Raw genomic sequence first — 26782 nt, forward strand, 5'->3', positions numbered from 1 at the left:
CTGTTCGTGCGCTACGCGGAGACGAGCGTGACCCATCTCGGTTTTTCGGTGTGGTTAGTCGAGACTATCTTAATATGGTCTCGGCGATGACTGTTGGTGTTAATCTGTTACTTTGATGCCGACAGCTTGACTAAATGTTTTTATGTCGCTTCACGAAACTTGTTCTTCTTTAATTTTTCTTTTTCTGTCTTTTTAACTGTCCCCCCCCCCTCTCCTTTCTGTTGTTGTTGTTGTTGTTGTTATTAGAGAGAAGGTGGTGCACATGGGACATTGGCTAATGTGTGTTGATGGGAGGGTGTTTGGTGAGGAATAGAGGAATGCAATTGTGGTACATAAGTTGCTTGGTACTAACCTTATGAAAAATAGGTATTATTGCTTGTACAATTGTTCTGAGTCAAATGGCACAGTTTTCCATTTCGCTAGTTTCAGTATAGTTTCAGGGAGGACAATACACACTCACACACAATTAATTATTATATTATTTGTTTTGGTTAGTCTATCGTGGTTTGTTTGGGGACATTTTGCAGTAAACAGTATGCGTTCTGTTAGCACACCATCGTTGTTGCCATAAATGTTTGAGCCGAGCATTTTGATTAGCTGCAATGTCGACAACATCCAATCAACGAAGGTAAATCCAAAAATAGCTCGTTCATCGGCTGTCGTCACATCCGGGTTTTGTTCGCAGCTGAGAAGACACGAAAAATGGCGACTGGAACCACTTCTCCCTCGACTGAAACACTCAACTCAAATTCGCTCGATCCTTCGGATCCTTTAAAACAGTTGTATCCAGCAGTAAATGAAGATGACACTCCGTTGCCTCGATCGTGGAGCCCAAAGGACAAATTCAACTTTATTGGACTGTCTTTGAACAACCTCAGAGTTCACTACAAAGGTAAACGATCAAGCCAACATTCGCTTCTCAAGCGTAGCAGAACAATGAGAATAATAAATGTCATAATGCGCATGTCAAAATTTGCGAGAACATTATACCAAACACAATACTTTATTTTTAAATTGGATGCATTTTGGATTGTTCGGTATTGTTTTTACGTTGCACTAGAGACTCATGCCACCTGTTTCTGTCCGAGATTGTTTTGGCTTTCGAGGGCAGCCAGGAAACCTAAATATTGCGCAGATCTAACCAAAACAAGCCTTCAAACACTTACATGCCAAGAAAATGGAGACCAGCGTGAAGGGCTTTGCCGTTGGAGTTTCTTCCAAACTAAATCCCAAGCTGATTTAGATGAAGCTGATCGAAGTAGAGTTTATTAATATATGATGCAGTTTGGGTTAGGGTGTTGTCAATTATATAATCAATGAATGGCATGATTTCTTGGCCCCAACTTAGCTGTGCTGTTGTGTTTGTTCAGAAAATCAAGCTTGCTTTCCTGGGCAAACATGTGTATCAATTTTGCATGACATATCACCTCAGTCAATGTTTATCTGTGTCACTGTGTTCATTACTTGCAAGTTGCAGGTGGTGTCTGTTGTGATGACAAAATCGTATGCATACTCTGAGTCTAATATTAAAAAATCCCCTGTTAGTAGTGCTTCAGAGTTGAATTTTATTGCTCTGGTTGTCTGAGGTTTCTGTGATGTCTAACACAAGGAAATTATAGACCCATGGATTGTAAGACTTTGATTTTATCGAAGTCTGTCGTTTGTGTACTTGACTCTTGAGTGGCGATTCTTGCTTGTCAGTGTCTGTCACGTGGAGCGCTGGCACAGTGGCAGGCAAAGGCACATGCTTCAGCCGTGCAGACAAAAGGGATACGCGCCAGGTGTGCTAACAAAAAGAGTCAACACAATGTTTACAGGCACCATATCCGACAGTCATGCACTGCTGATTTGCCCGCCATGAATTGTGATGTCAGACCTAGATTTAGCAATATCAGTTTAAACTTTGTTTTGTTTGTAAAAAGCCTTTCAATGAATTGTATTTCCATGTTTTGCAGCGTGTAGATATGCAGCATAGATCTTCAAGTAACACTGACACTAATTAACATGAATCAGGTTTTCTATGATTTTATTGGTGGGTCATTTTAAGACTAAGAGCTTTCCAGATTAGAAGAAGAAAACAGTGTGAACTGTAATCTTGAAGCCCAGAGGGTTTTTTTACCCTCCCATATGATTTACCGGACACATGCTCTTAACCCCTATATTTCCAAACTGAATTGAGTTGTGAAACACTGAAAGACCTGTACATTCTAACAATAGTCTCATAAAACTACGAATTGAAATGATATCCTGTGAGTCAGTGTTACATTTAAAACTGAGACACGAATAAGATAGCAATAAAAATGTACTCACCAGAATATGGCAAAAACTTAAACAATAAATAATACAAAAGAACATGTCTCTTGACCAGTCTTGTTCTCATTCTGAGACATTAATGTTAGATTTAGCTGTGCATGACTTGTTACATTGCCTTCTTCAGTTCTTGTCCGTTGGTGTAGATCATTAGTGGAGTATGTCTTTTGTTTTGACTTTGTAGTTCTCAACTCTAGAGCATAGGTCGGTGAAATGCATGCAGTAGTTTTTATTGTGCTTGTGATCTTTTTCAAAATCAAATTAGGGGTTTTGCTTGCAATGCGCAGAGAATGAGAGATGCAACCCGTTATGGGTTGACCTGCTTGAGCTTGCTTGTATACATTTATAATCAGACAAACGAATGTTCCGGCTAAAAAACAAATGAGTCGACATACAGTGATACATCCCACAACATTCCCACGAGTCCCCACTGCTTGTGTGCTGGTCATCTGTTTATTGTCATGGTCTCTGGTACAAGCATGAAGATAATCACTTCAAAGCTTTTCAATTTATTTTTTTTTCTTGCTGTTTGTCGACTTTTGTTGCTTTTTATAGTTATTTTTGCACACACAAAACGAATCATCCTGCTTTCTGTGTTTGCCCTCCCTTTCTTTGTCTGTGTCGGCGAGTTAGGTAAAAGCCTTAGTCCCAAATGGATTATGATCCATAATTCCATGTTTGAGGGCTCTAACGAAGACAATGATGATACAGGTGTGGGCAAGAGTCACAACCACAAAGATGCTGCCAGCGTACGAGCCACTCACCCCATTCCTGCTGCTTGTGGGATTTACTACTTTGAAGTGCGGATCATCAGCAAGGGAAGAGATGGGTAAGTCTTTAATCTTCATTATGTGACTGATTGTGAGGTTCGGGCAAACTCTGGTTATCACTTTATGAACAGCTTTTGGGGGGTATAATTTTGTGATGACAGATTTTATGCTTTGTGAAGATGGTAAGCACAAGGGTTTGCATGGTTTTATAGATTGACCTACGTTTTACATATACATATGAGTTACGTAATTTAGGTTAATAGTATTAGGCACACAAGAAAATAGTCTGTTTATGATATTTTTTTTTTTTCAAACATTTTTAAGTTATATTGCAAAAAAAACAGACTTCATTAACTCACCTGAGTAATCGGTGGGTCTTGGTAGTGAGAACTGAGAAATGTCCTTCTGTATGGGTGGCCAGCTGTAACGTTAAGGTTGTCTCAGATGTTTTTGAAGTTAGAGCTTTGAAACTTTGCACACTTCTTGTGTTTGAATCTTTGATGATCTCCCGACACGACCCAAGTCTGGTTGACATTTGTCCGGAGATTTGAAACTATATGAGCCTGTGACAAAAGGTCGTTGACAATCAGGACTGAAAGTGACAATTTCCAAAATGGATTTAAAGTGTTCAGTTTGTGCATGTTTTAAGTTGTGTCCTTTGGCTATCTGGAAACATGTGTTAAAAGATACTTTGAGCAACACTTGACATGATTTTATCAGTTGTTAGTCGAATAATTGGAGATTGTTGGTTGTGACACAAGACAAACTAGTTCACAAAAAATAATGGCAAAAACATCTCCAAAGTTTAAAACAACAGTTAAAACTTACTGAAACAAAGCTATATAACTATCCCTGTTAAAATTCATCCAAGATTGTCGAAATATATTGTGTTAGATATGATGTAATAATATGTCCACTGTGACAACCAACACACACACATCTTGATTATTTCCACTCGCATCAAATAGAACACCAAAACTGACCTCAGGTTTTTTTTATATGTCAAATACCTTTATTTCCTTCAATCAACACACAAAATAATTGTCATAACATGACAGCATGAACATGGGTGCACATTTGTGCTGTTGGGTGTCGCTAAACAGGAATGGACATATTCTGATAAATGAAATGTGCAAGATTTGGATATAAAACATCAGATATATCTCTGTAGTACTCAGTAGTAGTAGCTAACACACATGGCAATGTTGTTTTCCTAGAATTAAAGAATAAAAAGGAACATGTCTTTTGATATTAGTTACAAGAACATCATTTCCGCTGTTGGTTGTCACCACCCTGCAATGGACATACTTTTAAATGTGAACAATAGTCAAAGCAGTAGTTGGTTGTGACGATTCTGTCGGTCGTGGTGTTAACAAACGGACATACTACGGTCTCTTGCCTTCACGTGTTCGTGTGGCCATTTTTGGAACTGAAAGCGAGGCTCTCCTTACATCCGGCATGTTCCGGTTTATGCAAAAGCTAATATCGGACCAGCTACGCATTGTGTAATGAAAAAATCGGTGAATCTTTGGTCGTGACGTTCAGACAAATCAGCCAGTACGGCACACATTTTTTCAAAATACCGGTGATGTTCAAACTTTCCAATATGCAGTATATAGTTTTATCGTTATTACTGTTGTTTATAAAGGAAAACATGTTTAAACTTGTCCAGGAAACGATCAGGTGAAAACAAAAAAAGATAAATGGGAAACACATCGGTGGGACATACGCGAGTCACAACCGACTGACTGATTCTTTTGGGTCAAAATCATCCGAATTTGCAACAGCTTAACCATAATGTTGACTGAGGTGTATTTTTCAAACCTCAGTTGTGTGGTTACTTGCTAAAAATTAGTGCTTATGATTTTGGATTTTTTTTTATCAACGAAGTAGGTGAACACACCGGACACGTTCTCAGGAGGGAAACAAAGAGAATATATTTATACTTTTTTTTTTTTTAAATAACATCCAGATTCACAGACATCAACATGTTGTCATATGTATCTCTCATGGGTATATTCAAAACAACAAACGAACACAAAAATAGTAAAGCTTTTGTGAAAACATTTTATTTTCTTTGCAAATGCACAAGGGTATACCAAACGACCTTTTGTCACAGGCTATGCACTTCTAGGATCTAGAGTGTGATGACCTCCCTACATGACCCACATCTGGTTGACCCTCAACAAATTTTGGGGTCGCAACCGGTTTGAGTAGTTGTCATTAAATGGAAAAAATTTTAATTTCTTGAACATTTTTGTTTTACTGGACCTTTGAAACTTTATACACTTCTACTCCGAGGTTGGATGTCCTCCCGACATGATCAAATGAATTGTCCTCCAGCTGACCCTATATATATATTACTAGATGAATACCCGCTTCGCCGGGTACGGCTTCGCCGGGAAAAGGTCAAGCCAAATACCCGGCTGCGCACGAAGGAAGGGAGATAAATGCACAAAACACTGGAGAAGATAAGGAAGAGTAATACCCGGCTTTGCCGGGACAGTGACCTTCTAAAAATAGTATAACGGGAATATGGATTTAGCGTTGTCGACAGTGACCTTCTAAAAATAGAAACGGGAATATGGATTGACGCCACACGAAGGAAGGGAGGTAAACGCAAAACACTGGAGAAGATAAGGAAGAGTTAGTGGGAATGTATCTGGGAAGATGAACAGAAAAACCAAAATCGGTTGCGCGCTGAGAGCACGTGTTGAAAATTCTCATCGACAAGGTTGTGTCCGAGGTCTACCTGAATATGCCCACCAAATTTGAAGCAGATCCATCGAGAACTGTGGTCGTGCATCGCGAACACACACACACACAGACAGACACAAGCCGTATTTATATAGATAATCATGATTATCCTCTTCAGCTTTTTGTCCACAGCAAGTGGTAAAGTAGACGACATACATGTGTATATAACGTCATCAAAGACATTTATCGAAAAAATGAAAAAAACGTCGGGGATATCATACCCAGGAACTCTCATGTAAAATTTCATAAAGATCGGTACAGTAGTTTTCTCTGAATCGCTCTACACACACACACACACACATACACCATGACCCTTGTCTCGATTCCCCCTCTATGTTAAAACCTTTAGTCAAAACTTGACTAAATGTAAAAAGATCAGTCACTGAGTCAGTCAAGCAAACCAACTCACAGGAGTCACAGGCTGCACACACAAAAAAAGCAAAGAACAAAACAAGCCTAGGCAGAGGTGAATGGGCTGAGACTGAAGGAGTCAATCACCACTCTCTCTCTCTTTTTTCACAAGTAATTTTGCAGTTGTTAACATAGGTCATTAGGTGACATGATATTACATGTATTGTTAAGCTGGCTTTGTTTGAAGCTAAAGGTTATTGATTCACACATGTATGTGTGTAAGTGACACTCAAAAGTCATGTTAGACTTAGAATCTGTGACTGTGGGGCAACAGTCTCTGCTGGAAGTGAAAAGTGGAAGGGGCTGTCTCTTTGTTTGAAGAGTGAGTGTGACTCAACATTTTAATTTGGACTTTTGCCACAATTGTCATGCCTATTTTTAAACTGTGACCAATAGTGGTAGTTCATAATGGTTTGAAAGGTTAGGGAACTAGAGTGTGTTGGGGGGGGGGGGGGCCACAGGTATTTAATTTAAGCTGGAAAGCAAAGCCCGAGGGGGGGGGGGGGGTGCAGATGGTTAATTTCAAGCTAGGTATCTCAGATGATGAAACATGGTGTTATTGTGCACTAACTTTATTGTACTCTAACAGAAGTGATGCATGTTTCCCAAACAATTAGCCTGTTGTAATGACGTGTTCTTGTTGCATGACTTGTTTGTGTGAAAGCAGCAGAAATGCTGTAATTAAATCTACAGCTATTTTCGTCACAGCTACATGGGGATTGGCCTGTCCACCCAGGGAGTCAACATGAACAAGTTGCCTGGTGAGAGCTCTATGCCATGTTGTTATGTCTGGTTTGCTCTTCAAAAATGTGCTGCTCTGTCCATTCTTTTCTTTTCTTTTGTGATTTTTGTTATTAAATGTTTATCTTGTATGTCTGTCTGTCTTTGTCTTCATTTTTACATTTAGTCAAGTTTTGACTAAATGTTTTAACGTAGAGGGGGGAATCGAGACGAGGGTTGTGGTGTGTGTCTGTGTGTGTGTGTAGAGCGATTCAGACCAAACTACTGGACCGATCTTTATGAAATTTGACATGAGAGTTCCTGGGAATGATATCCCCGGACGTTTTTTTCGATAAATACCTTTGATGACGTCATATCCGGCTTTTTTTAAAAGTTGAGGCGGCACTGTCACACCCTCATTTTTCAATCAAATTGGTTGAAATTTTGGCCCAGCAATCTTCGACAAAGGCCGGACTTCGGTATTGCATTTCAGCTTGGTGGCTTAAAAATTAATTAATGACTTTGGTCATTAAAAATCTGAAAATTGTAAAAAAAAAAATTAAAAAAATTTAAAACGATCCAAATTTACGTTTATCTTATTCTTCATCATTTTCTGATTCCAAAAACATATAAATATGTTATATTCGGATTAAAAACAAGCTCTGAAAATTAAAAATATAAAAATTATTATTGAAATTAAATTTCTGAAATCGATTTAAAAATAATTTCATCTTATTTCTTGTGGGTTCCTGATTCCAAAAACATATAGATGTGATATGTTTGGATTAAAAACATGCTCAGAAAGTTAAAAAGAATAGAGATAAAGAAAAGCGTGCTATCCTTCTCAGCGCAACTACTATCCCGCTCTTCTTGTCAATTTCACTGCCTGTGCATCGAGCGGTGGACTGACGATGCTACGAGTATACGCTCTTGCTGTAAAAATGCAGTGAGTTCAGTTTCATTCTGTTAGTTTGACAGCTTGACTAAATGTTATAATTTCGCCTTACGCGACTTGTTATGTGTTCCTATTGTTTTTTTATTGGTGGTGTGCACTCATTCACGTGTGCTTTATTTTTAATTTTACATTTCATGTTAATGTAATGTGTGATTCTTATCCTTTTCTGTGTTCCATTGGCCATGCATGATTCATAATTAAAAAATTCTTTCATGTATCTCTTATCTTCTGGGAAGTTTATCATTTTCTTTTCTTTAGACCTTATTCTGTATTCAGACGCCAAAGAACAAACAAAATCAAACCAAGTCCAGAAACGTGTGTGTGTTTGCTGTGTATTACAGGGGTACTTGTGATGTGAGGCCCCTCCTAGTCCTATAAGAGGAGACCTCTCATGAGGACACTTTATCTTGTCCCTTTGTCTATTATCTCTACCAAAGTACACCTGCCATGACAGGCCACCTGCAATGTAGGGACACTTTTGACTGGTCCCAAGGGTGTCCCTTCATCACAGGTACCACTGTACCCAAAAATGAATTTATTCAACATGCTTTTCAGGATGGGACAAATACTCCTACGGTTACCATGGCGATGATGGCAATGCATTCTGCTCATCGAACCCTGGCATTCCGTATGGTCCCACCTTTACCACGGGTGATGTGATTGGCTGCTGTGTCAACCTCATCGACAACACTTGCTTCTACACCAAGAATGGCATCAACCTTGGTCAGTATCAATTAGACATATTTTCACTCAGTATGTGTTTTGTTCATGAGGGAAAAATTCCCATTATTGAGGTGTCTTGAGTTGGGAGGTTAACTGAAAGGTATTGTCCCTTTTCTCTGTAGCTTTTGGTTTCTTGTCTTCTTTTTTCTCCATGTGTTATTTTCCTTTATTTGTGATGATGATAATGATACATGTGTCTTGTCATATCTGTTTGATATTTTTTGCAATTTTGTGTGAGTGTGTGGGTGAAGAAAAAAACACATTTGTGCTTCTGATTTGGAATGAAAAGGTCCTTGTTAATGTTAGGTTAAAGGCACAGTAAGCCTCCGGTAAACCATCACAGATACGGTCAGGCTTTTACACACAGTACGGTTTAAACACTCACCGCTTAAGAACATCTTAGGTGCCCTACGTAAAGAGCGAGCAATTTTCAAAGAATTTATTTTCGTGGACCGTCTGATCTGCAAATCAGGCGCTAGAACTAACTTTTAAAATCTAGATAATAAATTGATAGCTTGTTACACAAACATTCTTAAATCATAAAAGAATTGAAGTTTTGAAAGTTTGAAAAAAGAAAAGCCCGGAAACGTGTCACGCAAACCGTCTTTCTCATAGCAGATGACGGTCGTGCCAAGCGCCCGTTCCTTTGAACAGTCAACTGCCACCGCACTCGTTCGTGTGAATCGCAGCCGTTTGTTGCATTTAGATTGAGAGGGACACCAGGGTTCCACATCACGTAGAATTAAGGGTATAATACCCTTTGACCCTCCAAATCACGTACGAGATGCTCTCTGAAGAGGTATAAATACGTAACTGTTTTCTTCCAAATAGGTTAAAAAAACGTACGAGTCAAACGCTGAAAGGGTATAGCCTTTGCTAGTTTACAAGCAACAGCACGCAGGCTGCCTGCTCTACTGAGACGACTAAAGTACACACCGTGTTCGTGCCACTCCTCTGTCGACACTGGCACGCCGTGAAGCAGAGGTTGCCTCCCTTGTCCTCAAACTGCGCGATAACTTTAAACTGATCATCTCGATGGCACTGTTCGCTTTAGCCTATCCGGTGCTGTCGCCTGCTCAAAGAAATGCCTCGCAAAACGAAAGAACAAAAAAATGACATTTCATGGATGATTGTCACTCATACCCTGTGAAAAATCTGGAAGGGGTATAAAAACCCTTTACTTTTTTCCTGAAAGGGTATGAATACCCTTGACTTTTGGGGTTGTGTGGAACCCTGGTACACAATAACGCGCTATTGCAGATAAGCTTACAGCGAGTCTCATTGAAATCACAAACTGACGACTACATTGTGAAAAAAGGAAACTGGATCACACGAGTTCGCGATGGCTCAAGGGTAAGATAAACCACGCAAAAATAAATTCTTTGGAAATTGCTCGCTCTTTACGGAGGGCACCTAGGATGTTCAAAAGCGGTGAGTGTTTAAATGAAAGGGTGTTTATACTGTGTGTAAAAGCCTGACAGTATCTGTGTGGTTTACGGGAGGCTTACTGTGCCTTTAATGTCAGTTGTCAGAATAACATTGACAGTACAGTAGCATTGGTTTTTAATGTGTTGCCATGTGTGTCTACAGACATATGTTTGTGTGTGTCTCCAATAGAGCTGTACATTTTACATTTACATTTTTGTGTTCTGTCACAGGCATTGCCTTCTCAGATCTGCCGGTAAGTGTCATGAGGGTGAGTATTCATCATTCCATGCACACTCCATTCATCAACTAACTGTCTTGCATCCGCACATGAAAAGTGTGTTCTTCTGTCCGTGTTAATCATCTTCACAGTTCATTTGAGTTCAGAAGCTTGTGTTGAATTCATGCTTAAGTCTATTATTTCAAGAAGAAAAAGAACTGAAATAATCGTTCTGACTGATCAAAATACAGTGGAGTCCAGCTATAACGATCCTGGGTATAACGAAATCCCTCTTTTAACAAACTGCCATTGATTTCCCGGCAGACAGCCTTCTATTTCTTATTTGTTACTTTCCGGCTACATCGAACCTTTTGAACTCATTTGCATAACGAACCCCTCTTTTAACAAACACGTTTTCATCGCCCCAGAGCCGTTTTGTCTCTAAAAGTCACAAGGCTACAACGAACTGATGTCAATAATTGTCTCCAAAGACAATAATACACAAACACAAGTGCACATCGCGTGATGAGCGAACTCTGAACAAAAAACAGCGGGAGGTGCACGGAACAGATCAAACCAAAACCGAAAGTTGTGGTGACGTCATGACATTTTGCGATGTACGTCAGCGAAGCTCGTGCACATGTGGTCTGTCTTGCTAAAAACAATGGCTGACGAACATGGTTTCGAAATCTGGAACTGTTTTTTTGTTTTCTCCGATCCGTGACCGAGTGACGCGATATAGAACCACGCGTTCGTTTGAATCAATACTCTCCTCAGGCAGTGAAGTCTCCTAAATTGCTCAACACTGTGGACAGTCCGGAGTGCAGTTATGTCCCGTGAATGAGCGAGTCAAAGTTTTATCGTGAAAACTGACGCTTTTCATGCACCTCCCGCTGTTAGTTTGCCTCTCTCTATGGATTATATTATGAAGCTGTTGAAAACATGCAGAGATTGTACTCTCCAAGGAAAGATCGATGGGACGATCATTTGAAGGTGATTGGGAAAACTTGTCTTGAGGCCATTTAGGGTTGAAAACTCTACAGCGAATTACTGATATAACGAACTAAAATGTATCTCCCTTGAGATTCGTTGTACCCGGACTCCACTGTAGGTTAATACTGTTTTAACGATGAGAAAAAGTTTAAGGTACGAATGAAAATGTAATATATATATATAAGTCACAATTACTAATGTTGTCCAAATTGGTCCAAATTTCCTAGCTTAAAAAAAAAGTGTTTAGTCAGAAGAGCTCCTGCATGTCAAAACTATCAGACAGTCAATTGACCAAGGGTCAGAACAATGTGTCAGATCAAAAAAGTATGTGACAATGACTGAAGACTGAGGCTGAGAACAACGATACAATACTCACTGTATCTCATTTTAAATGGTGTGTAGCTTAGGAGCTTTATGTTGATTGGTTTGGAATGAAAATTGAAGGAAACAGTAACTCATGTTAGATAAGCTTTTGTCTGTGTGACGGAAATAGTCCAGGCCACTTATGATTTCACCTCACAATAATGACCATAGAATTGATTTATATCACAATACATAGTACCAACCAAGAAAAAACACATATGAAAAGTCCCGGTGAGAAACTGGAACAATTAATTTTTTTTCGGGCTTTTTCGATATTTAAAAAAAAAAAAAAAAAAAAATAGCAATTTCTTGGAAAAAAATGAGAACCCTATCATGCTGCATATCAAATGAAAGGGCTTGAGCTGAATAACAAGAATATTAAGCTAAAATCCATTTCCGGTCAAATGCTGATGAAATATTCAGTAAGAACGTTATTTCCCGCGGTAACTGGTGATCATACCTGATGACGAAAAGCATCATCACAAAGAAAATCCCTTACATGATGCATAATTCAACCTAGATACCTATCTGACTCTATTTCTACAGTCCTAGTGACTCCTACCTCAAATATTAGTCTCCTCCTCCTCTTCATCCATGGGAAGCATCGAATTGAGGCAACTTATTCCACGGCACTGTCCACAGGCAGTTGTGCAGCTAAGGCCGACCTTCCGGCAACTACAGCGTTGTGAGGAACAGTCAGTAGTGCAACCACATCTGATGATGTTCATTAACTCCTCAGGGGCTGGAGGAATGTCAGTGTGAACAGGAAGCAGCTGTCCCCGCTGAAGCTGAAACCCCCATTCTTCAGGCATGAGCTCCAGACTGGTACCCAAACAAGCCCACTCCTGAACCTGGTAAAAGACCCTGTGGCTGCAGCTGAAGTAGGAGGCAGGACTTTTGGCTGAACTTGCTTAGAGCCGGTGAACACTTTCTCGTGGTACTTTACCAGCCGAAGCTTGTCAAGAGTGTCACCATCATTTCCTTTGTAGATGTCGACTAACAGTTTCTCTCCTGTCTCTGCAATCATCTGGTGATCCGAATTAGTCTGCAGGAAAACCTTGGCACTATTTTCAAACAGTTTGTTCTTTTTTTGCAGTTTCTTCACTGGGACACATTTTCCGACACTGAAAGGCCGAGAAGTTGTGTCACAGCCACTAAATGCATGCGCAAATAAGATATTCTTGCACACATTGGGGCCAAGACGGCTCTGCGTTGATCTGATGTCCCAAAGTCTTGTTGTACTTGCCCTGCTTGAGGAGAAGAACACATCCTTCATGTCTGACTTGACATGAAACAGAAGAAGAATGAACTTGATCAAGGGATTGCTGCATCACGGAGACCAGGTCTGGAAGTGTTACCTGTTCATAATCTCCAAATTCCAGAACCTTGACAACATCTTGAAAAGCACGATTTATCACTGGGTTTTCAGGACGACCTTTTGGCTTCTTCCCCTTTGCTTCATCAGAGAAAGACTGAGGAATTCCAGATCCTTTTCGAAAATTAGTGCTGCACACGTTGTGGTAGACTACATCATAGGCACAACAGTCAGACGCAAATTCCAGGCGACTGTTGACTTCATTGGCCCACTTGTCATCATCCCCCCTCACCCCACACACTTTCACAATAGATTCCTGAAAACAGTCTGTTCTTACTGGAATTAGTTTCTCAACTTTTCTGTTCCTCAAAGGCTCTGTGCTTTGGCAGCAGAAGAGACACTGAGCCTTGAAGTCGAAATTATGATGAGACCGGAGGCTTCTCCTCTTCTTAACTGGGGAGGGGGTCCCTTCTCTCACACTCCGTTTCAATGCTGCAATGGAATTGTGATGAGTGTAGTCCTTGCGGCATTTTGCGTGAACCAGCTGTCCTGCTTTGACCTGGAGGTTGTCCCCTCGTTCTATGCTAGCAGAGTTTATCCCAGAGCAGCCCTTTTCAGTCAATTTCACATGATCCCCTGGTTTTGTCGCTTGTTCACAGATCGCACAGTCCAGGTTCAACGGAATGTTCTGCAACAAGGGGAAAAATGAAATCAATAATGATCAGCAGTATGCTGGACGCTTGACGAATAGATGAGTCGAAACTGAGCGCCTGTTACTCAGATTTTAAATATACACAGTTATATTTACATACAGGGGGGGGGGGGGGGGGGGGGCTCAGTCAGTAGTGCGCAGGATTTGTAATCTGACGACGAGAGTTCGAATCTGCCTAGGGGGATATTTTCCCGGAGTTAACATTTGTGCTGACTCCATTCCCTGAAAGTGGTGGCATAGTGGTCTAGTGGTAATGCACCCAGCTAGAAATTGAGGGGTCATGGGTTCGAATCTTGTTTGGAGCCTATACCTTTCCCCCATCCACTAGACCAGATGTGGTGTGGTCTGGGTGCTAGTCTTTCGGACGAGACGATAAACCGAGGTCCCGTGTACAACACGCATTCAGCGCACGTAAAAGAACCCACGGCAACAAGAAAATTGTCCCTGGCAAAATTCTGTAGAAAACCCAACCTAATAGGTAAACAAATACACAATGCACACAGGGAAAAAAAAGGGGGTGGTGCCGGTGTGACGTTTTCATCTTTCGCCGTGTTGATCTGTATTTCGATTCTCGGCCTCGTTGATCTAGTATAAACTCTACACTGAACAAAAAACCACCCTTCGATAGTACTGATGAGCGACATTGTGTACCTTACATTCATGGGGCCAAATTTGTCCAACCAATTTGTTTTATTTAACTTAGAAATTTGATTCATCCCACAATGTTTCCCTTCTTACTCAAGGGACGTAACCACTCGGTACACGTTTTCGAAGAAATCGATTTTGGGGATGAAATCTATTAAATTTCACCACCAATTTTCTTCAAATGCAAGAAACTGACATGCCTTTCGTCCATACATAATTTCACTTCTTAATTTTACTAGGAAACAACATTTCAGTCTTGAGTATATATCGAGGGGGAAATATGTACACAGGCGAAAGATGAAATCGTGACACCGTACTATGGCGACGCGCTATCACTGGGAAGAGCAGCCCGAATTTCACGCAGAGAACTCTGCCGTGACTATAAATATATACCATACCATACCATACCATTTCTTAGATATTAATTTAGATGGATGTCTGTAACAGGGCGAGAAAGCGTGTACACATGAGTGTGCTGTGTTCGTCTTTCACTTTCACTAGTTTCAGTTTCAGAATCACTTTGAACAGTACAGTTCGAAGCACGGAAAACTTCTTACGGCGTATGCATGTTAGTTTTTCTACCTACTTTGCTTCAATTGTTACTGTAATGCACTATTAATCGTAAAATGTGCTCACTTACCTCTGTTTTGTTCGTCGATGACTCAACAAATGTGCTGCTCGAAGATTCGGCAGCCATCTTTGTTTTGGAGTCGTCTAGTCAAATCAAATCACTACACTGAGCTAATCAACTAGATCTATACAGCAATCAATCGCCAAACGTGTTGTTTAGCCCATACATGGTGTTAGATATCTTCACAGTGTGAAAGAAGTGGAAACAAAGCCCTATTGTTTGCCAGAAAAGGTGTTATGGGACGGAGGATTAAAAATACTCAACTCCCGGCTGCACGCGCGTTGCTGTAAAACTATGCGACCGCATTCCGATCTCCGCCGCACAAGAGCGTCCGCTCACCGAGACGTAGGCCCAACAAAACAGGCAAAAAAACAATACTATCTATCCGAAGATTCCTTGGGACTTTTTACAGCATAAACTAGAGACACTGAGGAGTGTAATACAATTAAAATCAAATCTATGGTCATTATTGTGAGCATCAAGTAAGCAGCAATCATAGGTGCGCTGTACTAAAAGCCTTCAACTGTGTTTGGCCTCACTCATGTTTGAGTATAACCATGCTGTTAAGGTTATGCTCAAAGTGTACCCTACTGTACCGTAACAGTAACACCTTGGCAGTTGCTTCAGTGTGTATAGATCCAGTGTCATAACAGCCCAATTCTTGTCATAGATGTTACCTTTGTGGCTCTGCAGTGATGCATTTAGTAGCATAGCTTGTGACTAAGATCAAGATCCTGACAATCCAGTTTGGCCTCTGGACTTACATTATGACTTTTTTGCTGTGACAACTGCTTCTTCACCATAAGAGCGCTGTGTGCAGCCAAACCTGTACCCCACTGTAGGACTGCAGACGCCAGGAGAGGTTGTGGAAGCCAATTTTGGGCAGACCCCTTTCGTCTTCAATATTGAGGAGTACATGAAGGAATGGCACATGAAAACCAGGATGACCATTGAACGCTTCCCCGTCTCCGATCGGCGTGGGGAGTGGCAGCAGGCACTACAGAGGTGACACATTTTCTTGTTATCTGGTGGGTTTTTTAGAAGTGAGTGAGTGTGTGTGTTGTTCGCAGACATCAGATTTGGATGCCGAACTGTGTTAAGATACACTTTTCCGTCAATCTAAACTCATGATTTAGCCTATGTTTGATGTCAATATTATAAAAAATCTCTCCACTTCAGGACAACCGCCTCCCAAGCCCTCCCCCAATAAGCTTTTTCATTTCTACCCCTGCTGTGTTTGAGCATGTGTGAAGGCTTTCTTGGTTCTGGGGAAGGAAGTAAATACTGACAGAAACAGAGTACAAACAAAAGATATATTTTGTGCATTCAGGGTTTGCCGGACATAAACCGGGGCTCAGTGCATGATCAGATTACAGCTAGAAGAACCAGGAAGTACTGATTACAGATTCTGCGATTTTGAATTCACATGATAAAATGTTGTCACAAATCTTGTGTTCCAGAATGGTTTCAACATATCTCATTCACCATGGCTATTGCTCCACTGCAGAGGCATTTTGTAAAGCGACCACACAGCCTATAGACGAGGACATCACATCAATCAAGCACAGACAACGTACAGTCTTCGTGTTTTCTCTTCTTCTTCTTTTTTAATATCCTTTGTGACACTGTATCAGAGGAGATCTGATGTCCTTTTTAGTTAGCGGCTTATGAATGCATAAGGTTAGCTATAAGATCCCTGTTTTAAGGGCAAATAACATGATTTAAGATTTATTGTGAAAAGTGGACTTAGCAGGTGAACTTTTTAAATTTTTCTCTCTCAAGTTGTTTGATGTCAAACTTGCTCTAGGGCCCATGGTTATTATTAGACAAGTTTGTTCAGATGTACTTATGTAGTCTATGTCTTTGTAACCATCGCGTAAAAGCACAGTATGTTTCTCCTTGCAGGTATCCAGAAGCTGGTGCTAGCGGGTCGGATGGGGGAGGCGATAGAACTAACACAGCAGCTGTACCCGGGCTTACTGGAGCGCAACCCCAACCTCCTCTTCATGCTCAAGTGCCGCCAGTTCGTGGAGATGGTCAATGGGTCAGACAGCGAGGTCAGGGGTCCCAACAGCCGGTCACCACGCTCTCAGCACAGCAGTGGGGGCACGGGCAGCTCGCGGTCGTCACCCAACTTATCTCCCGCACACAACCTGAGCGCCAACGCCTCCAGTAGTGCAGGCCCCCACATCCTCCACTACCAGTCGCAGCGACCGGGCTCCGGCAGCAACAGTCCCAACCGAGCGGGGGGCAAGCACTCTCGCAGCTCCACCCCCACCTCCTCCTCCTCCTCCTCTCACCACTCCCAGCAGCAGCACTTGTCAGACAATATGCACAGCAACGAGGATGTGAAAAACGCTGCCAACGCTGGCTCCCCGCAATCCTCGTCGGACCGCTACGCCATGAACGGCTCGGGTTCCGTCTACATCGAAGGGGAGGAGAACATGGACTTGTCCGATGGGGCTGTGGAGGATGGACTCGTCACCAACGGCAACTACAACCCTCCACCTCCCTGCATGAATGGCAACTCCCACAACTTAGAGGCAGGGGACGCTGAAGATATGGGTGGGTGTAAATGTTTTATTTGCTTCTTCTGTGCTGTTTGTTTGTTGTTGTTTTTGTGCAAAGCTTCTTTTTTTTTTTAATTGGTGCAGTTGTGGTTGCTGCATTTGTTTATCCTGGTGTTTGTGTGTGTGCCTCAACACCCCAAAATGAACTTCAGCTGCATTAATGATGCACATCCACGGAAAATTCAGGTCTGTTTTTTGTTATGTGGTTGTTGGATTATTGATTGAATTGTTGAGTTTAACTTTAATTGACAGTGTTGATCAGGTTATTTTGGGGCAATTTGAATTGTGTGCTTGATAATTATTTGGATACTATTAGTAGAGGGATTCACAATAAGTAAGAGAAAAATCTTTCTTTCTTGCCAGATGTGGAGGGATCAGGGAAGCAACTTTGTGGTGGAAACCGAACAGCCATTGAGAAGATGTTGCAGTATGGCCGCGAGTTGCAATCCATGAGTCAGCATCTTCGTCGGCAGTTTGGTCACAGCGACACCAACAAGAAAGCAATACAGGTATTTAAGAATAGCTTGCTATGCCCATTGCCTTTCACCCAAAGAACACACAAAACAAGAACTGCACTAGTGTGCTAAAGCTTCTTTCAGTTTCAACTGCTATGGAAAAAGTGTTATGCTGTAGTTTTGACATTTTGCAGGGGGTGGGGCAAGTTTGTTTCTGTTGGATATTCTTAGGATTGGACAACCCAAGGAATTAATACAGGTCACATCAAGATCAAGTTTGGGTCATTTACTAGGAAATCAATGTTTTAAGACCTAAAATAATCTTAAAAAATCAGGTCTTAAGAAGGAGGGATAGTCTTAACATTTACTGAGGTAAAGAACGAAAAATCTGAGAAAACAGGGTCTTGGAGGTAGTGTTTTATTGGGGTGTGGGAGGGGGGGGGGGGGGGGTATGGAGGAAGTCTTCCATTGGAAGGGGGGGGGGGGGGGGGTGTCTTAAGGGGAGGTGGGCCAGTGCACTACCTTTTTTTCAATTTTGAATGTTTTATTGTGTCTGAATGTTATTTTATGAAAGAAATGAACAAATGATGACAAAGAATAGTCACTTTTTGTATTTTTGGTTGCTGGTTTTTGTTTTACGCAACAAAAACAGTCAAAATACAGACAAAAGTGGAGTACAGGAGATACACGGATTTTCATCAGATGTGATTGTCACACTTCTAATTATTGTTTTATTTTATCCTTCTGGGTATGCTCTAGGGGATTACGAAGCAGATCTTGTTTATTATATTTATATTTGGAGTTAGGAACACTTCTTTGTTACAACTGTCAAACTTTAGGGTAACGCTTGCGAAATTATTTTTTGAAATAATCTGGATATGACTATAATAAAATTTCAGCAAAATCCCTTCGTAATCCCCCAGAATGTTATATTCTGCACAAACTACAAAAGAAAATATTGCTCTAGCTAAATTACAGCCAGAGAAATCGCGTAACCCAAGACGTAACCGTAGGCAAAATGGCTGAACTGAGAAAAACGACATTGAAGATTGAACATCACAGAAACACTATTGAAACAGACACACAAGGACAAAACTGTGTTATGAATGAACAGCTTAGTTTATTTGAATTGCAAACTACTTAGCCTTTAGCACGCCAGCAGAGAATTTATGCGTCCATCCCTTCTTTCCCTCTGTCAACCAGCATGGGGATACTGCCCCAGCGCTAAACGTGTATCAATGACCCGATTCTCGTTTGTATTTGCATGCGAGAATAACGGTATTTTCAACGGTAACTTACTTGAGCCAGAACGAAACTTATTTCCTTCCGTTATCTCGTCGATTTGTTGGTTTCCTCGAAGTTTTCTGCTTTTGTTTTTACATCGATACAGTACTTTGGTGCTTCGAAAAGCAAGATGGAGGATGATGAATTTGAAACTTTCGTTTGAGTTGTTTTTTGACAACAATCGTACGTGGAATCTGAACAATTTACTGAGGAAGCTCTTCGCAATGAACTGTGTATCGCGGTGAAGAAAATGACACAGTTCGTCAAGACAGTGACGGAATTTACGAAAGTGCAGATTGATACAAACAGTTGCTGATCCAGTTTCGTTCGGGAAATGGCAGGCCCAGCAAACATTACCGATAATCTGACTGATGTTGGATACTTTCTCCTGTTTATGTTTTTTTGCGTAGCAAATGCTCAACTTGCTTGTCGAGGAGATACTGCACAGAAACTGACTCAAATTCAGCGCAAAGCAAGCCAGTGCCGAGACGTAAAAAGTGTGCTGCATGGCGTGTTCGGAAATGGCGACCTGTGGATCTGCGTGGAGATCAAAGCTTTCCTCTGTATCGGAAACACCGACAGAATCCAAACTTTGGCCTAGTACCAGCGGAACTACTTGTTGTTGCTAACCGAACTAATAAAGACATTGTCCTCTTTCTTATTTCGAGCCATTGTTATCGTATCAAAGGTTGTTTCTCAAGGAAAAATTCGCTTTCGGTTGTCACCGATCGTTTGATGTGTAACCAGGATGTTGTAAAACCGAGTGAACTTCGGGTGTTCCCGTCATGGCCGAGGGTCTCTTCGGTAGTTTCCGTATGCAAAATTCGTAAGCTGAGCATGCGCACTCACAAAGTAAACTGGTTCCCGATTTCGGTTTATGAAACGAACCAATGGATGTCGAGTACATTCCAAATAAGGACATTTCCGTTCGATTACGATTGCTGCCTTTGCAACGGACAAGTGGCTGAGTGAATGGAACATTCATCAAAACACTGATGTCATGTTATAGGTCAAGAGCTGCTGCGCAGTTTCGTATGTCGTGAATGCACTGTTTTGCTGAGGACAAAGCCGTAACTAGCCTTTGAAATGAGACATTTTTTGGCGGGGGAATATCGACTACAGAAGACAATCAATGCCACACATGTTCACATTTTGTCTTTATTGACAGATAAATAGGACACTTTTGACAAAAACACCGACACACATGGATGATAGGTATGTTATGGAAACATAATCTGCTAAAATACCCAAAACAGTGTTTTGAACGATTTGGTCAATTTTGCACTGGCCCACCTGCCCTTAAAAGGGGTTCATGTCAAAGGGGAGTCGTATAAGCATTTGCCTTCATGTTGTATACAGTAAAAGTGTTGGTGGTATTAGAGGTGATGGTGTGTGTATGAATAGCTTCCCTGTAAACTTGATTGCTGTGTTTTCAGGATGCCTTCAGCCTGTTGGCCTATCCGGACCCCTGGAACAGTCCTGTGGGCTTTCAGCTGCAGTCAGTACAGCGGGAACCTGTGTGTGCCGCCCTCAACAGTGCCATACTGGGTCAGTATTTGCTTGCTTTCAACATCATTTCCCTACATGACATTGAATTGTTCAAGAGATACTGTGAAGTCTTAAGTCTGGATCTAAAATGGTTGACTAGGGTGTGTTGAACGGGGATATGCATTGTGACGTTCTTAGCCGGTCAGACATTTTCTCTGAAACTGTTCTGTGTGGAAAGTGCTATTCTGTGTCTTTGCCGTTGATAGGATTTTTTCCTCAAAATGTAGGTCTCATGCGTTATCACTATTAAGCATTAACTGAATGTCACTACATATAATGTTTTACGGTACAATATGCTACGAATAAGAGTTAAAACATAAATCTTTTCAGAAACATACATTATGTGACACCGCAACACCTGTTTCATTTCAGAATCTCAAGGTTTGCCGAAACAGCCGCCGTTGAAGCTGGCCATCGCCCAGGCAACTCAGTGCATGAAACTCATGGCCAAATCCGGCATTGGAGCCTGTGCGTTTGCCAGTGTGGCCGACTACCTCCATTGATGCTAGGCCTCTGCCCTTAGCGGCAGACTTTTGACTAGACTTGTGCAGCTCTCTGCAGGCAGTTAATGACCTTGACCTTGACATGGGACAGAGACCTTTTCTCGGCCGGATTTCCCTGCTAGCTGTGAGTGTGGGTGGCGAGTCAGGTGTTACGTTGTGCTCAGAGCTAGCCCAGCCCTGGCTGTGGTGGATTCATGATGGTTTTCCTTTGGGATTTTATGCCGGAGCAGTAACAGATCTGTGCACTCCACTGGGAGCCTGATTTTCTTCATTATGTGATCATTATCGGAAGAGGGTCGTTAAGTGGGTGAGAGATGGACAGTGTGACCTCAGCCTTGACCTTTATCCCCTTCCCCATTCCCTCTTCACCCCCACCCCTCTTCCTCAGTTGTGAAAGAAAACATGTACATGTTTTGATTGTTGATATGCGAACTGACTTTGTCGTCGCATGTTATTACAAAGAAAATGAACTTGAACTTTTGAAGATGTGATTTTTTGGAGAATGACTAGTCGTAGTCATATGTGCAGATATATTCAGAAATTTGGTTGGTTGCCTTTATTGCATTCATATTTGTTGAAAGGGAAAGTGAAAGACTTTTTTATACTGGGATACTGAATTGGAGAAAAAAAACAAGCATTTAGTAGAAGACCCTGTTGGTTCGTCAAAGAACTATCCTTCTTTCCCTGCATCTCTCTTTTCCTTGACACTTTTGCTCACACTGAACCACCCCCCGCGGGTTAGGGGGAAGAATTTACCCCATGCTCCCCAGCATGTCGTAAGAGGCGACTAACGGATTCTGTTTCTCCTTTTACCCTTGTTCAGTGTTTCTTGTATAGAATATAGTCAATGTTTGTAAAGATTTTAGTCAAGCAGTATGTAAGAAATGTTAAGTCCTTTGTACTGGAAACTTGCATTCTCCCAGTAAGGTATTGTACAACGTTGCAAGCCCCTGGAGCAATTTTTTTATTAGTGCTTTTGTGAACAAGAAACAATTGACAAGTGGCTCTATCCCATCCCCCCCCTTCCCCGTCGCGATTTAACCTTGAACGGTTGAAAACGACGTTAAACACCAAATAAAGAAAGAAAGAAAAGGCAGAGAAAAAGCACAACTGTAACTGTAATGCAAAGTTGAAGGAGAAGACAACAGATAAAGACACGAAAGGCAGCAATCTTTTTCTTTCTGTAATTAATTTCAGGCTGTGCAAAAATCAGGCTGGTTTTGTTTTTGTTTTTGTTGCATTAAATCAGATTCTTTTCTTCCTGTCTTAACTAATTTATCTTGCTTCAACGACAACAAAATTCTTCATGTAAATTGAAGATTTGTAGTCCTGACTATTTCTTCTGACATTGTTCTCTGTATTAGTTGGAAATCTGCTACCATGCTGTCAATGTCTCCCTGTCTGACTTTGTTCTTTGTTTAAAAATGTCTTCAGCAAAATTGTTGTCATGATGCAAACTGTCCTTTTGCTGGCATGGACAGAATGGCACCGTTTCACTCACAGGGAAAGTAGTGCAGAACACTTACGCACTGCAGAGGCTTTTGCCAATGATCTGATCCCAGAACTAGAACTAGAAGAGGGCAAGGCAGCCACTCGGTAAGAAAAGACTACAACTTTATTGATTAACACTAGAGAAATGATATATTAATAGCTCCTAATTAAGGAAACTCTATTTTTTTAGTTTGTCTTGTGAAGGGATTGTGCACATAATGTTATTACGAAATGGCAAATTCCTCAATAAAAAAAACAAACTACATGTGGTATTGAATGTAGACAAGATCAGAGCCAAGTCTTCGAGATTTATTTATCATTGTAAAATGTATAGCGGGGTGGGAGTTGGAAGGCATAAGGTTACGAGGAGCCAGAGCATCCCTTCAGTTTAACTGCTTGCCCGAATTCCTTGGTTGTGGCATTTACCAACCTCTTTCACATACTGTGCTTTGAAAATGGTGCTGCTTTAAGTTAACCTCTTCATTTCAATACGTTGAAAGAAAACATCAGTGACTCAACAACAAAAATCTCTTGAATGGAATGAAGTGACTCTCCAAAAAGGAAAGGTCTTACGAAGAATAAGGAAGCAATAACATTGGAATGAAGTTTTGATCTCATTTTTGTGTTTGTCTGGGTATCACTATCAGTATATTCTTACACATGTATTATTCACATGATTATGAGATGCTGGATTATGTCAGAAAATATAAAGGACCTGATTGTGGGTTTGATTTGCGCCGATATCTCTGGATACATAACAGTTATATGTAGTGATGTACCTGTTGATTGCATGTTTTTGGTCTTGGTCAAACATGTCCAGTAGTGAACCACCTTCTTCACTATTTGCTAAACATGTCAGGGATATTCAGAAAGTTTGATGTCTCGCAAACTTGTCAATGCCCGATGTTGATGCAGTCATTGTGTTTCACTCAAAGATTCATAGTAAGTAAGCAGATCCATGGGTGGGGATTCTTCCGGTATATTCCGTAAATCCGGATTCGTAATGTCTGTGGTGACGTTGTTTTTGGTTGTTAATTAATTCAAATCTTTCAGCGTCTGGGGGTCCCCCCTTAAAATTCTTCAGGATTCATGACATTTTTCAGTCCCACCCATGCAGATCTAATGAGCAAAAGTCTTTCTTTTTTTCTCTATTTTTTTGTTCGATAGAAAGGTTAAGACTTTGCTTGTTCGGAAATGTTAAAGTTAGGCCCACCGATCTACACAAATACTTTCCTTTTCAATTTCATCTTCATTAATGACACAAAATCCCAGAAAAGCGAGTATGGCTGCCTTAATAGCAGGGTAGACAATAATCATACACCATACAGTCCGCTCGTACAGAACGTGAGTGTATGTGGGATTTGAAGCCCACGAAAGTTGAAGAATAAAGTCAATTTTGTTTTGGCAAGCGGTTTAAGCCATATGAAGAATTGATTGTCTATTTTCTGGCATTATTGAATTCTCTTCTTTGAATAGGCTCTCGCTGCGGATAATCGGACGGAATTTTCTTTGATTGAACTTGACACACTCAAGATGGAGACAGTCAATTAAAAGCTTCAAACAATCTTAATTTGATCACTTATGAGAACTGCTTAAAAGCCTGGTCAGTGTATGTCAAAGGAAGCCACTTTCATGAAGATTAAGTAAATTTATTCGCTTCATTGGGATGATGGTATGTATTTTAAATCAATCAGTCCTTAAATGAATGTATTTTTAATTGTCAGACAAGTCCAAGAGCATGAATCATTGACTTTCATGTGCTCTGTTCTGAATTTTCTATGATTTTAGCAATTTTATATAATGCATACTGCGTCATGGAGAGTGTTTTGATTTACACAGCCGTGGCAAAAATGCTTGTGATTACACAGAGGACAGTTTGTTGTGCGCTGTGGTGTATGTATTTATGTCAATATCTTTCCTGTTATCCTCCTAAGAGAAAGATGAAATTGAAAATGTACATGTCTTATATCCGCTACCTTTCCCTTTTTGATGGATGCAATTTGATGGTTTGACTTTGAGAGTGCTTGGGTCGAATGAAGCAAAAAAGAGTGAATGAAAACTGTTCATGTTAAATGAAATGACAAATTTGTACAAGAAATAATCATATGTTTTACGCTAGCGTAACTGAAGAGTACCAGGAGTTTGAAGAAGTGTGATTGATTTGTGGGTAGAGTGTGGTTTGTGTTCTTACCTTCAACTTCAAGTTGGTTTATAAATACAAAAGAAACTGCACGTGAGAGTGTAACCTGTTTAGCTTTGATACAAGTCATTTTGAGTTTGTCTTTCAGTATTTCTAGTAAAGTGTCATGCCTATAAACCAGATGGTGTTATAGGGTATTGAGTGTTTGGGTGTTTGAGAGCTCAGACACAGAAGATTTAAGGAACAAACACATCACTCATTAAAGTTAAACTGAGACGAACAATATTCTTAGTTCTGGCATCAACAGCAAATTTAAATAAAAGGACGGGTAGTGTTGTGTTTAGGCCTCAGTCTTTGGTCACTGACACATACTTTTTGATCCAACACATTGGTATTACCCCTGGCCGGTTGACCGTCCCATAATTTTGACATGCAGGTGGTCTGACAGACTATTTTTTTTTGTAGCCAGGACATTTGGACCAATACATATTTTCAGTCCACGTTGAACTGACCTTTTGTCCTCCGAGTCTAGGAACAACATTGCATGCATTCCTGCAGGGAGATAGCTCAGTCGGTAGCGGCGCTAGCTTATAATTAAGTTGAAACCAGTTTGTCACTATCGGCGTGGGTTGGACCCCACGTATGGTGAGGAATTTATTTCTCAGAGTCAACTTTGTGCACACTCTCCTCGGTGTCCGAACACCCTTATGTGCACACTCTCCTCGGTGTCCGAACACCCTTATGTGCACACTCTCCTCGGTGTCCGAACACCCTTATGTGCACACTCTCCTCGGTATCCGAACACCCTTATGTGCACACTCTCCTTGGTGTCCGAACACCCTTATGTGCACACTCTCCTCGGTGTCCGAACACCCTTATGTGCACACTCTCCTCGGTGTCCGAACACCCTTATGTGCACACTCTCCTCGGTGTCCGAACACCCTTATGTGCACACTCTCCTCGGTGCCCGAACACCCTTATGTGCACGCATGCGCACAATAAAGAACACAAGCTCACAGAGCAAGTCTGAGGGCTTGAAAACATGAACACACGCATGCGCACAATAAAGAACACAAGCTCACAGAGCAAGTCTGAGGGCTTGAAAACATGAACACACGCATGCGCACAATAAAGAACACAAGCTCACAGAGCAAGTCTGAGGGCTTGAAAACATGAACACACGCATGCGCACAATAAAGAACACAAGCTGACAGCAAGTCTGAGGGCTTGAAAACATGAACACACGCATGCGCACAATAAAGAACACAAGCTGACAGCAAGTCTGAGGGCTTGAAAACATGAACACACGCATGCGCACAATAAAGAACACAAGCTCACAGAGCAAGTCTGAGGGCTTGAAAACATGAACACACGCATGCAGGAAGAAAGAAATAACAGAAATTGGGTAGCGCCTTACTGTACAGCAGTTGGCTTTCCTCAGTGAGAAAGCAGCCTCAATGTCCATGAGGGTAACCTCACAGGACTATATATGATACCTTATTCTTATGCTTAATAATAATAGAAATTCTGGGGGGAAAATTATTCTGAGGGTATTAATTGGCTGTGGAAGAGTTGCACCCCTTTAAAACAGTGAGGCAAACATTTGTGACCACTGACCAGTAAGGGAAGGTGATCATAGCGGCAGTGGACAGATAGCATATTGTGGAAAGAAAAGGGCATCATATTGAGCAGGCACTGCCGAGCAAGCACATCGGAGCTCATTATTCACTTCGACACCATCATTTCATACCTCACTGATCAGCAACGTGTGTTTGCCTCATTGTTTTGAAAAAGGAGCATTATTTTTACACAGCCATTGTTTTGAAAAAGGAGCATTATTC

At 41.1% G+C, this 26782-nt stretch overlaps 1 protein-coding gene across 4 annotated transcripts; it reads left to right on the forward strand.

Moving 5' to 3' along the window:
- The first annotated feature begins 682 nt into the window (after positions 1-682).
- Positions 683-25118, forward strand: LOC138968020 (ran-binding protein 9-like). Of its 4 annotated transcripts, none has more exons than XM_070340583.1 (11): positions 683-892; positions 3022-3139; positions 6942-7009; positions 8479-8646; positions 10305-10342; positions 15771-15955; positions 16411-16523; positions 16856-17515; positions 17884-18029; positions 20696-20807; positions 21180-25118. In XM_070340583.1, exons 1-11 carry the CDS (start codon positions 703-705, stop codon positions 21308-21310), a joined length of 1929 nt encoding a protein of 642 aa, XP_070196684.1. In that variant the 5' UTR covers positions 683-702; the 3' UTR covers positions 21311-25118. The 4 variants fall into 4 exon arrangements, with proteins under 4 accessions (XP_070196684.1, XP_070196695.1, XP_070196688.1 ...); XM_070340594.1 differs by having other exon boundaries at positions 10305-10327; XM_070340587.1 differs by having other exon boundaries at positions 6957-7009.
- The last annotated feature ends 1664 nt before the right edge of the window (positions 25119-26782 follow it).

The sequence above is a fragment of the Littorina saxatilis genome, linkage group LG1 (assembly GCF_037325665.1).
Source record: "Littorina saxatilis isolate snail1 linkage group LG1, US_GU_Lsax_2.0, whole genome shotgun sequence".
NCBI lineage: Eukaryota > Metazoa > Mollusca > Gastropoda > Littorinimorpha > Littorinidae > Littorina > Littorina saxatilis.

Excerpts from the sequence above, each read along its gene's own strand:
- LOC138968020 (XM_070340583.1), top strand. The coding sequence starts at position 703 with ATGGCGACTGGAACCACTTCTCCCTCGACTGAAACACTCAACTCAAAT. Across the intron at positions 7,010-8,478 it reads CAACATGAACAAGTTGCCTG|GATGGGACAAATACTCCTAC; the intron begins GTGAGAGCTCTA and ends CATGCTTTTCAG. Across the intron at positions 16,524-16,855 it reads ATCAATCAAGCACAGACAAC|GTATCCAGAAGCTGGTGCTA; the intron begins GTACAGTCTTCG and ends TTCTCCTTGCAG.